This window comes from Onychostoma macrolepis, chromosome 13 (genome assembly GCF_012432095.1).
Source record: "Onychostoma macrolepis isolate SWU-2019 chromosome 13, ASM1243209v1, whole genome shotgun sequence".
In the NCBI taxonomy this organism is placed as follows: domain Eukaryota; kingdom Metazoa; phylum Chordata; class Actinopteri; order Cypriniformes; family Cyprinidae; genus Onychostoma; species Onychostoma macrolepis.
Window position 1 is genome coordinate 18,484,691 of NC_081167.1, and position 11,505 is coordinate 18,496,195.

Here is an 11,505-nt window from a genome sequence, read left to right on the forward strand (position 1 = left end):
ATGCAGATAGTGTGTTTTGTACGGTCTTTTATGGTCTTTTGTTGTAGCTGATTGCATTAAGGGTATTTTAGTATAGTCTTTTTTCATGCAAAATAGATCAACTCTGCACATTATTTAATCTCTGAAAACTAACATACGGTTCAACCTGTACTCCTACAGTCCTCATCTGACACAGCATTCCCTCTCTGATCCGGTCACAGACGCAAACCTTTCATGACAAACAGCTTTTCACATTCATCTCACATTGGGGATTGTCAGTCATAACATTCCAGCGGGCCAGTCGCAAACTGCTGGAGGCTTTTGAACCCAAACTAAGAGCCTGCGCTCCATGGCATTATGGCTTTGCTGAGTAGAACCTGTAGATGATGTGCTGCCTCCCTCCAAGATGTGTAAAGTGAATGTTGTTCTAGAGAAATAAACTCACAGGTTTTTCATGGTTTCTCCACAACTCTCTCCTCTGCAGCAGAGAGAAACGGCCTCACCGGCAGACAGCGGGGTTTCAAAGAGCTCCCTCTATTCACGAACAGGATACATTGAAGGGGAAAGCCCTCATCTGCCATGTGACATGGACCACTCTCTTGGCATTGCCCGAGAAGAGGTATATACCACACCACAATAATAATAAAAAAAAAACCTGTATCTTAGTCTTGTCATTTCACATTTGATGAAAATTTTACTTTAGGTAAATCGGTAAATGTAAATAAAGTGGTTAAAGCCCTGGGTTAGGTAATATTTAATATTTAATTTTGAAGGGCTGGTTAACGCCACTTTTAAAACCCTGCATTTGCAGTGCCAAAATGACAACCAATCATAAACAGCCTCAATGTACACAAAATTTTCACAAACTCTGGACAGTATTAGAAACTTTCCCATGCTGTGTTCAGTTTCAGCATTGGAGGGAAGTTCAATATGTTGATATACTGGAGTGATTTATTTTTCTTCTGTATTTCAGAAGATTGAAAGTCAACATGAAATGAGATTACTCGATTTCTCATATTTCAATTTTTTTAATGAAACGAAAGACTTCTCCAATGATTTGGTCTGCTTAAACCCCTCCCCTTCCTTACGACTGACTGCAAGCTCACACTCATTATTGATTGCAACGCCCACATCTCAAAATCCAAACAACTAATGGTTGTTCAGCTGTACATCACAAGAAAAGATCTGTCGCTATACTTCCATTTCATCACTACTTTGAGACAATCACAGCCAATTTATGTGGTTACATTTCCACTGATTATTTGAAAAATGTTTCATGCCTTTTTAAAAATATTATAATATTACCCTCATAAATATGCAAATACTAAGAATTTTTACAGCGTGAAACATGGCAAAGGACATCCCAGGTTTGCATTAACCCAGAATGACACTCGTTTAACAATTTCCAGGGTATAAAGTGTGTGAAGTAACTCTTTTCTTATTTCAGATTGTTGTGAAAGAGAAAGAAACCATGGAGTGGAAGAGAAAATATGAAGAGAGTAGACGGGAAGTGGAGGAGATGAGGTGGGTGCTCTCAAAGGACAGAAATTCCTGTGCCCTTGTGAGCTATGACGAGTGAAGCTTGCATCATTTGCCGACCCCGTTTCTCCCCACTTTTCCCATCACTTAATGTCCTTTCTATAAACTTCAAATCAATAAAACTGTCTGAAACGTTCATTCACTGCATATGTTCCTTAGCTTATATGACACACGCACCTGACAAATCCCTGTGCGTTCAGCCATAAAGGCTCTGCTTACAGCTCCATGCATCAACCTCAGTCCACCTCTCAATCTGTTTATCTCTTTCCTATGTGTTTTTTTTTGAAGTCGAGCGTAAGCAGAAAGCCAATTAAAGAGGGCCTTAACTTGTCAGATGTGCCAGAGTTGGGGGCAGGAAAAGAGAGGCAATAGATGAAAGAGAGTGTAAATTCTCTGGGAAACAAATGGAACTGTCTTGTCACAATTAAATGCCCTTTTAAGGTATTTTATATTAGTTTCTGATTTACAATCTCCTAACTAAGGGTTCAAATCAGGTGACACTTTTGTTAGTTCATGTTTAGCATTTTTGAAGTATTTCTCACCTCACTGCACCTTTAATACAAATATTGTCTAATTCAGAAGACCAGGACATGTTTTAAAGCTGTCCTTTTGTATTCAAGGGGCAAAGTGAACAAGGTAATCGGAAAGGGTTGCGGATTACAGCCAGCTGGACTAGGCCTTGTTAGTGTGGGTAAGAATGGGGCTTAGTTCATTAGCCTGATTGGGCTCAGGATAAGGAAGGCCTAAGAGGCTAAGGAAGACATAGCTAATCCATCCGCTTACTGTGCCGGCAACCTGCTTTTCTCCAAGCACGTCTTTCTGCCAGCCAAACTCTTGTAGTCAAACACATGACATAACAAATGCCAGTTTCCTGACCTTTCATGTAATCAACCTTATTCAGAATTTCATTGTCATTGTCATCTCAGAATACACTGTTCTATTAGTTTTCATTTGCATTATCAACCAGTCCTGACATCTGGCACAGAGCGGATCTTGCTGCATGCGTGCAAACAGATAAAATCTCTAACTTGGATTGTTTGGCTTCCAATTTGGGACACTTTCAAATGTGGGTCTAAATCCTGTTTACACCTGGTATTAAGATTCGTCTGTGGTGATCCAATCACAAATGGTCAGCCAAGATACATACTGTAGCTAGCAGTAATGTGTGTCAAATGCGCCTACTGTGATCACTTGTGATTGGATTTCGAAGGGAGGGTCTCTGACTTTGTGAGTACGTGCATCACTTGCTACGTCAGTGTGTTACTGCATGTTGGTAAATAAAAAAAAAATGGAAATAATAAAGCAAAGGAATGATCTGACAAACCACCTGATTATTTATTTTAGAGATGAAGCCCATCCATATTTTCTGTTCAACTACCACAGTATGTGGTTCCAGTGATCAGATCACAAAACATTTTGGACCCTGCTTACACCTGTATTTAAAGCTTACCACTTGTGATCGGATCATCTGAAATCAATGCACTCTAGGACTTTGTTTTTAAATGTTTTGAGCATAAATCTCTTATGCTTAACAGACTTCATTTATTTGATGAAAATACTGTCAAACAGTAAATTGTCCAATATTACAGTTTAAAATGTATTTTATTCCTGTGATAGAAAAGCTAAATTTTCAGAAACCATTGCTACTGTTTTCAGTGTCACATGATCCTTCAGAAAGCATTCTATTATGCTAATTTAATGCTCAAGAAAAAAATTCTTATTATTATCAGTGTTGAAAACACTTGCACTGATAATTTTTTGTGAAAAGAATTAAATTTTTTCCCCGGGATTCTTTGATTAATAGAAAGTGCATCAGAACTGCATTCATTTGAAGTTTGAGTTTTCATTTGAGTTTTTTTTTGTAACAATGTAAAAGTCTTTACTTTAATTGATCAGTGTGCTTAAAAAGATCAGATCTGATCAGATCTTGCAGTATATATGCACCTTATTTGAATAGTAACTTGATTTTTGCTGATTCTTTACAGGAGGATAGTTATGGAGTATGAGAAGACTATCGCAGAGATGATTGGTGAGTCTTGATTGCTAAATACGATTTCTTCATCTCCTGGGGATTTTCAATCTGTGTGTTTTGTGAACACTGTCAGGCACTTTTGGTTCTGTTTATCTGTGCTGTTCTTCTGCTTCACTTCTGTAAATGAACAGGCACAGCCCTTACCCAGTCACGCCACACCAACACACATATGCAATAAATTTTTGTTACTTTCTCATTTAATTTGCAGACAAATCTTTTGTGCCTCTGGACCCAAACACCGGTCAGTTACAAGCACAAGCCTTCATGTCTCCTTTTATATTCCACTTGACTTGACCTCAAAAAACATAAACATGTTTCTACTCAAAACATGTCCTTTACTTGGCCTCACCCACTGACAGATTAATCTGATTTCTTTGCCTGTCCAGTATTTACATCCATGTAAATACTGTAGGCTGTGTGCGTTCTTACATTTTCAGATTGTTATACTGAGTGACTGGTTTAACCTTGACATTCTTTTCTCTCTTTGTACAAAAAAACAAAACCTTTTTTCATTCCCTTTTTATATTCTTCATCATAAAATAACATCCTTGATATTCCGCTTCCCAGCTGTCGGTCATTTATTTTCACTTCATTTTGTGTCTTTGCTTATAATTTCTTTTTTCCATGGTTCATTTTCTTGGCCACTTTTCTGGCTCTCACCACCTACTTCATTTTTTATTCTATGACACTTTCATTAATCTGAAAAAAAATGCGTCTATGTTTCTGACACGCTTTTCTCTCTCACATGTCCCACCCTGCTGGCTTGACTTAATGCCGTCCCTTTTTTCTGTTTTGCTCCTTCCGTCCCCCATAAATATTTGATAAATCACTCAGGCATGCCTGGTAAGTAACAGCAATTCTTTATTTTATTTGTTTGTGTTGCATCCACCACATCTGTTAGTGACAGACAGGGAGAGTTTTCTCTTACTATAATCTGATATGGTCTATCTCTTATTTTAGTCTCATCAGGTTTTGCTCTGCTGGTCTTTTTATAGACCTTTTCTCAAACATCTTCCATTAGCAGCTCATAAGTGTACAGGAAACTACTTTGATACTGTAACTTTCCAGATGAGCTCATCATAATGTAAGGTTGCCTAAATACAATTAATTACAATTAATTAGCTACAACAGTAAAATGTCTTTTTTATTATCACTGTTGAAAATAGCTTAATATTTTTTGTGGAAACCATGAAACGTTTTTTTCCCCTGCAAGATTGTTTGATGAATACAAAGTTCAAAAGGACAGAATTTATTTGAAATAGAAATCTTTTGACAATTTAACAGATCCTTGCTGAATAAAAGTATTGGTTTCTTTAAAAAAAAAAAAATAAAAAATAAAAATAAATAAATAATTTTAACCGGTACATTTAAACTAAAGTAATAAAACTTATATAATTGATTAGAAAACATGTGGTAGTATTTATATAAAGGTTGGGAAGGGAGATCCACACTGGTTGAGGATTCAGTTGAATCAGTGAATCAGTTTTTTTTTTTAAAACCAGTTCATTAAAATTATTCATTCAGCAGATTTGTTACAATTAAATAAAATTTGTGACTATTAATCTTTTGTATAATGTTTCCCTAAAATGAATTAAGAGGTGCTGAGTAAGTCTTTCAAAGGTCTTCTCATCTCACGATGTCTCCGTGGTTTGGCCATCTTTGAGTGAGTGTGTGTGTGTGCGTGCGTGTGTGTGTGTGTTGTCTGCATGCATCATAGAGATGCAGTGTGTAAAACTGCATTTTCATTTGTCATTATCAACGATTTAGACACAGTGGTGTAGAGTATAATTTCATTTCTGAAGTACCCAGAGGAGCATAAAATCAACCTCTGCCGCATCCAGAGTATTGTGTGTTGTGTATTGTATATCTAGTGTAATGTGAACTTAATGCGTTTATGTTTTTGTGTGTGTGTGTCTCAGAGGGTGAACAGAGAGAGAAGACTCTGTCTCATCACACTATCCAGCAGTTGATCCTGGAGAAGGACCAGGCTTTGGCTGATCTCAACTCTGTGGAGAAATCGCTTGCTGACTTGTTCCGTCGCTATGAAAAAATGAAAGATGTTTTGGAAGGCTTTCGGAAGGTGAGGCACTTTACACTGAGATTGATAAAGGTTGAAATCATTGTGAATTTCCATTTGCAGATCAGTAATTTGATGTAATTCTGAGATAAATGGAATATTCAATGAGAAAAATGTAGGTCGAGACTTGATTGTTATTGCTTGTGGGCGTTATGCACAAAAATGGAGCCAAACAAATGCAGACTTGCAACAATAACTGTTTGGCTGTTGGTTAACATGATCTAATAGCTTGTGCTTCAGCAGAAAGGGTCATTTACTCACTTCAATTCCTCTTTTTTTCCTTCAGAATGAGGATGTGCTGAAGAAATGTGCGCAGGAGTACCTGTCTCGTGTCCGTAAGGAGGAGCAGCGCTACCATGCCTTGAAGATCCATGCTGAGGAGAAACTGGATAAGTTAGTACAGAGCTTTCACATGCGTGTTTTAAAGGTGCCATAGAATGCATTGACACAATATTTTAAATTGTTCTCTGATATCTACATAGAAGGTATGTGGCTTAGGTAAGGGCAAAAATCTCCAAAAAAACGGTTTTACATGTCCATTTACAACCCTAGGATTTGTCCCTAGAATGAAATGGTCTGTTATTGGCTTATTTGGAAGGGTCATGAATAATAATATTGAGCTCTGCTCTGATTGGCTGTTTCACAGCGCGGCTCATTTCAGTAGCTCACACAGCAGGAAGGAAACACAGGGAAAATATATATTTCAGTACTTTCTTGCGCAGTTATATCGTCGGGTAATTATACTGTAAATAAAATGCGGGCATTAGGGAGCCGCTATTAATATGCGGGGCATTGAAACTGCTTTCGAATGCACGATCGCTTTTTGGTTTCACTTTCGAGATTCACGATCACACTTACTCTGTTTATACTATGGAATGGCAGTACTTACCAGACATTTTACAAGATCAGATGCTTGTCAGTGGTGCTCAGGATATGTAAATCATTCGCTATCATCCTCAGTCTTCTCTCCTTACTCTGTTTATGTGGTAAGTGAAATTTTATGTACTGTAATGTAACAGGCTACCGCTAGCAAGAAGCTAACCAAGTCCCTTTAGTGGCTCGTGTTATTTTATTAGAACGTGTAATTTGTTTTCCGTGCCTTTCTGAATACAGACACCAACCCATCCCTGCACTTCACATCCCCTGCACAGCCTGGATCGTAACATTTATTTCCACAATCTACCATTTTCGCTGTTGTCCTTGCTTGTTTCTTCACAATACCTGCAGAACTTCTGATGATTCGGCTGCATAGGCTCGGTTGGCATAGAACATGGGCGGGTATATGCAAATGTTGGGGGCGTAACTATTAGTGATTCCAACTGTAACGTCACAGTCGGTGTTATGTTCTGATTCGCCTATTTTTCAGTGGTCTTTTGCATTCACAAGATTTACATAAGAAGGAGGAAACAATGGTGTTTGAGGTGTTGTACATTTCCATGTACAGAACTGTTATTATTCAACTATGCCAAGGTTAAAACAGTTTTCCATTCTATGGCACCTTTAATATGCTTTGCTTTGTACAAGGCTTCTGTTGCCCGGAACAACAACTGTTAGGCTAATGAAGGGTTAGACTTGCACTGTGCGTGAGTCCTTAGAAATATGAAATGATGGCATGACTCTGACCATGTGGCACCCACAGGGCGAATTCTGAAATTGCTCAGGTGAGAGCCAAAGCCAAGCAGGAGCAGGCAGCGTATCAGGCCAGTCTGAGGAAAGAACAGATGAAGGTGGACTCACTGGAGCGCACACTGGAACAAAAGGTTTGCTCATATTCGCAAATCCACATGCTCAGTCATTTTGTTGTTGTTAAAACACTTAATTTTTATGTACAGCAAACAATTATTTTATTTAATAAAAAATATGTTGTTATTTATGGCTGTATATACTACCGGTGAAAGTTACGGAATAATTACAATTTTGTAAATGTTGTTTTGTAAAAGTCTCTTATGCTTAACAAGGCTCCATTTATTTGATCATTTATTTATTTGAAGTAACCTACATTAAAAAACAGTACAAACTTTATAATGATTTTCTGAATTAAATATATTTAATTATAATATACACACAGTACATATATATACAGTATACACACACATACACACACACACACATATATATATGTATATATATATTAGTGGTGGAACGATACATGTATTCGTACCGAACCATCTCGGTTCGGTGCATGAGGCCTTACAACGAATACAGGCAATTCGCCCCCAATCCAGAAGGGAGCGCCCGCAGTAATGCAACGCTGTTTGATAACCGCCAGCAGAAGAACAGCAAATGCTATGAGTTGCACACTTGAAAACAAAACCCCCAGACAGTGACCATGGCTGCATCCGAAAACTTAGGCAGCTGACTTGCTGCCTCGCTGCCTTATGTGGCAATGACTTTGCAGGCAGCATTTTTGCACGAAGGCACCTCATGAAACCACCTCACGATTTTGGAGAGGCTTCTGAGGCAGCGTAACGGTTTTATGATCTAAAACCAAACAGTTTTGAAAAAAAAAGAATTTTGCTGATAACCAAGTTAAACGAATATTTGATTACTATAATACTAATTTCTCGCTAGAAATAATATCAAAAGTACAAAAAGTTAATCAGAAATATACATTTACACACAAACTAACCACCAAATGCAACTTTCAGAAGCCATCTTTATTTTTTAGCTGAACCGTCACAGAATGGAACACACAGGATTGTGGGATATCAAAGGCAGCGAAGGATACATCTATGCTGCCTTCAAAAATCGATCAGATGAAGGTATCTCATGAGACAGGAAGTGAAGCCAACTTTGAATCCGGACGTGCCTTGATGCATTCCTACCTTGGAATGTGTCCTATGAAGGCAGCATTGTTCAGTTTTCGGATGCAGCCCATGTGCTGATTCTGAACGCGTTTCTCACATAGACTGACAAAGGAGTATACTTTAAAGGCTTGCGCACTCAACTGTTTGCAAAATGGGACTTTGTGCTCGTGTATCCTACCTCTCTCATTTGGCACAAATCCAAATATCCAACTATCAAATATGTGCGCGCTCCGGCACGATCACTTCTACTGTTTCCTTATACCAGCAGAATCAATTTTAATCTTATTAATAATGCATCACTGTACAAAGGTCTGCTTTTATTTGTGTACACTCACAATGAAAACAAAACAGATTTATATATATATATATATATATAAAACATAATGTAATCATTATCTAGGTGGAAATTTTTTTTATTTGCACTACTGTCTGTTCAAAATAAATGGAAAAAAAAACAGAGCATAGTAGATTTTATTTTATTTTTTCCTGTTGTACCGAGATCGTACGAACCGTGACCCCCGAACCGTGACATCTGTGTACCGTTCCACCCCTAACAATTCTGTCAGAAAATGCAACACTTCTCTCAGAAAATTGTTCCAGTTGCAAATGTGTTGGTATTCACGTGCTTATTGTTTTTGTTTTCACTGCAACAACACAAAAAAACAGAAGAAAAGTCAAACTTGATAAAATTTCACACACGACTCAAAAATGGACTGGACAAAATTATTGGCACCTTGTCAAATTTGTAAGAAATAATAGCTTTTCAAGCATGTGATGCTCCTGTAATTTGTATTTAGACACACCTGTGGCAAGTAACAGGTGTGGGCAATACAGTAATCACACTTGCAACCAGTTAAAATGGAGAAAAGTTGACTCAACCTTTGTGTTGTGTGTCACACTGAGCATGGAGAAAAGTAAGAAGTGTAAAGAGTTGTCTGTGGATTTGAGAGAAAAATTGTGGAAAAACATGGACAGTCTCAAGGCTACAAGTCCATCTCCAGAGATCTTAATGTTCCTGTGTCCACTGTGCGCAATATCATCAAGAGGTTTACAGCCCATTTACAGTCTCCACCAGAGGTCGTGGGTCTTCCAGCAGGACAATGACCCGAAACACACTTCAAAAAGCACTCAGAAATGGTTACAAACAAAGCGCTGGAGAGTTCTGAAATGACCAGCAATGAGTCCAGATCTGAATCCCATAGAACACCTGTGGAGAGATCTCAAAACAGCAGTTGGGTGAAGGCATCCTTCAAATCTGAATGACCTGGAGCAGTTTGCAAAAGAAGAGTGGTCCAAAATTCCAGTAGAGAGGTGTAGGAAACTCATTCATGGTTACAGGAAGCGATTGATTTCAGTTATTTTTTCCAAAGGGGGTGATACCAAATATTAAGTTAAGGGTGCCAATGATTTTGTCCAGTGCATTTTTGGGTTCTGTGTGGAATTGTATCAGATTGGACTTTTCTTCTGTTTTTTTTTGTGTTGTTCCAATGCAAACCAAAAAATAAACTTGTGAGTACCAAAACATTTGCAACTGCAACAATTTTCTGAGAGAAGGGTTGCCGATATTTTTGGCCATGACTGTATGCATGTATATAAGAAATACTTTTACTCAGCACTGACTTTACTGTTACTTTAGATAAATTTAGTGCATCAACGCAGACTGTTAAAAAAACAAAAACAAAAAACACTTTCTTTAAACATCCTGAAAAAAGTATTATGGTTTCCACAAAAATATTAAACAGTATAACACAGATAACAGTAAAAATATTTCATAATAAAATTATGAACACTGAAGACTGGAGTAATGGCTGCTGAAAATTTAGCTTTGCCATCTCAGGAATAAATTACATTTTAAAATATATTAGTAAAGAAAGCAGATTTACATTTTTTTTTTTTAATATTTCCCAATTTTACTGTGTTTTTGATCAATGTATTGTAAGAGACATCTTTCCAAAAAAATAAAAGAAATAAATAAACAACATTCGGAGGTTAACATGATTTTTTTGTATTCTGTTTATAGAACAAAGAGATCGAGGAACTGACCAAAATTTGTGATGAACTGATTGCCAAGATGGGAAAGAGCTAGCCGTCTATTCGACAGAGTTCTGTCCGTACCACAAAGGGACAAAAGAACAATAACTGGACAAGCGTGTAAAGATGGAGGAGCAAGGTTAACTTGTTTGGTATTGTTTTTTCCTCTTTCTAATGGACAGAACAATGAACTAACCAAACAAAAGGATCTTACACTACTGACGTCTTCACATAAACTGGAGTCCCTAGGACTGGGAGAACACACTAGTATCTGGCTGTAATTATTTTTTCTTCATTGTGTTAATGTACACCACCTTACCTATGTTGAGGGTCTTGTGAAAGTACTCCCCATCAGTAGAGACGTTTTTGAGAGTCTGTATAGCTCACACACACACACACACACACACACACACACACACACACACACACACACACTCAGAGAGTATGTGGTTATAGTGAGTTTGAGGTTATGAGTGCTGTTGCCATGACAACCACTGATGGAGCCGACTGTTAATCTGATTCCTGTGGTTCCCTCTTCTTAACTTGAAAACAGAAATGACCAGAGAGAATATGTATATTATAAAACAGATGAATTAATCATTCAGTTGAGACAAAGTGGTATTCATGATCCTAAAAAAATGCATGTTGTAGGCCTTGACGGTTTTGTAAATATGAAAATGACTTGAAAATAGTAAAGGAACATAACTGCAGATTTTGATACTGTTAGTTTATCTGCTTCTTGTGTATCTTTGTAGATACTTAGTGTTCATTTGTTTCATTGTCTTCTAGCAACACTGATGTGTGATTTTTATTTTTGGATTTATTTTGATATATAAATGAACCCACGTGTCACTGTCAGTGGTTCTGAGCTAATTTAATCTGAATGGTTTTGTCTCAGTCCTGCTATAGCTGATGTTTCAGACAAATGAAGCTCTGTCAGCTATACAGGACATGCTTATAAAGTGCAATAAAAGATGGCAATACAGCTTCTGTTTATCTGACCCATATCACAGACACAGTCAATATGCAAAATGTAAAGG

At 37.5% G+C, this 11,505-nt stretch overlaps 1 protein-coding gene across 26 annotated transcripts in view; it reads left to right on the plus strand.

Moving 5' to 3' along the window:
- tacc2 (transforming, acidic coiled-coil containing protein 2) overlaps nucleotides 1-11,450 on the plus strand; it is a 74,713-nt gene extending 63,263 nt beyond the window's left edge. For 21 of the 26 annotated variants that reach the window (XM_058796079.1, XM_058796055.1, XM_058796060.1 and 18 more), the window contains 8 exons: nucleotides 464-598; nucleotides 1,427-1,503; nucleotides 3,504-3,547; nucleotides 3,759-3,791; nucleotides 5,470-5,630; nucleotides 5,914-6,020; nucleotides 7,267-7,387; nucleotides 10,455-11,450. In XM_058796079.1, the coding sequence (XP_058652062.1) occupies nucleotides 464-598; nucleotides 1,427-1,503; nucleotides 3,504-3,547; nucleotides 3,759-3,791; nucleotides 5,470-5,630; nucleotides 5,914-6,020; nucleotides 7,267-7,387; nucleotides 10,455-10,520 (744 nt within the window). In that variant the 3' untranslated portion in view covers nucleotides 10,521-11,450. Of the gene's footprint in view, nucleotides 1-463; nucleotides 599-1,426; nucleotides 1,504-3,503; nucleotides 3,548-3,758; nucleotides 3,792-4,117; nucleotides 5,448-5,469; nucleotides 5,631-5,913; nucleotides 6,021-7,266; nucleotides 7,388-10,454 lie in introns of those variants that run through there. The other 5 variants (XM_058796056.1, XM_058796082.1, XM_058796083.1 and 2 more) reach the window with 3 other exon arrangements.
- The last annotated feature ends 55 nt before the right edge of the window (nucleotides 11,451-11,505 follow it).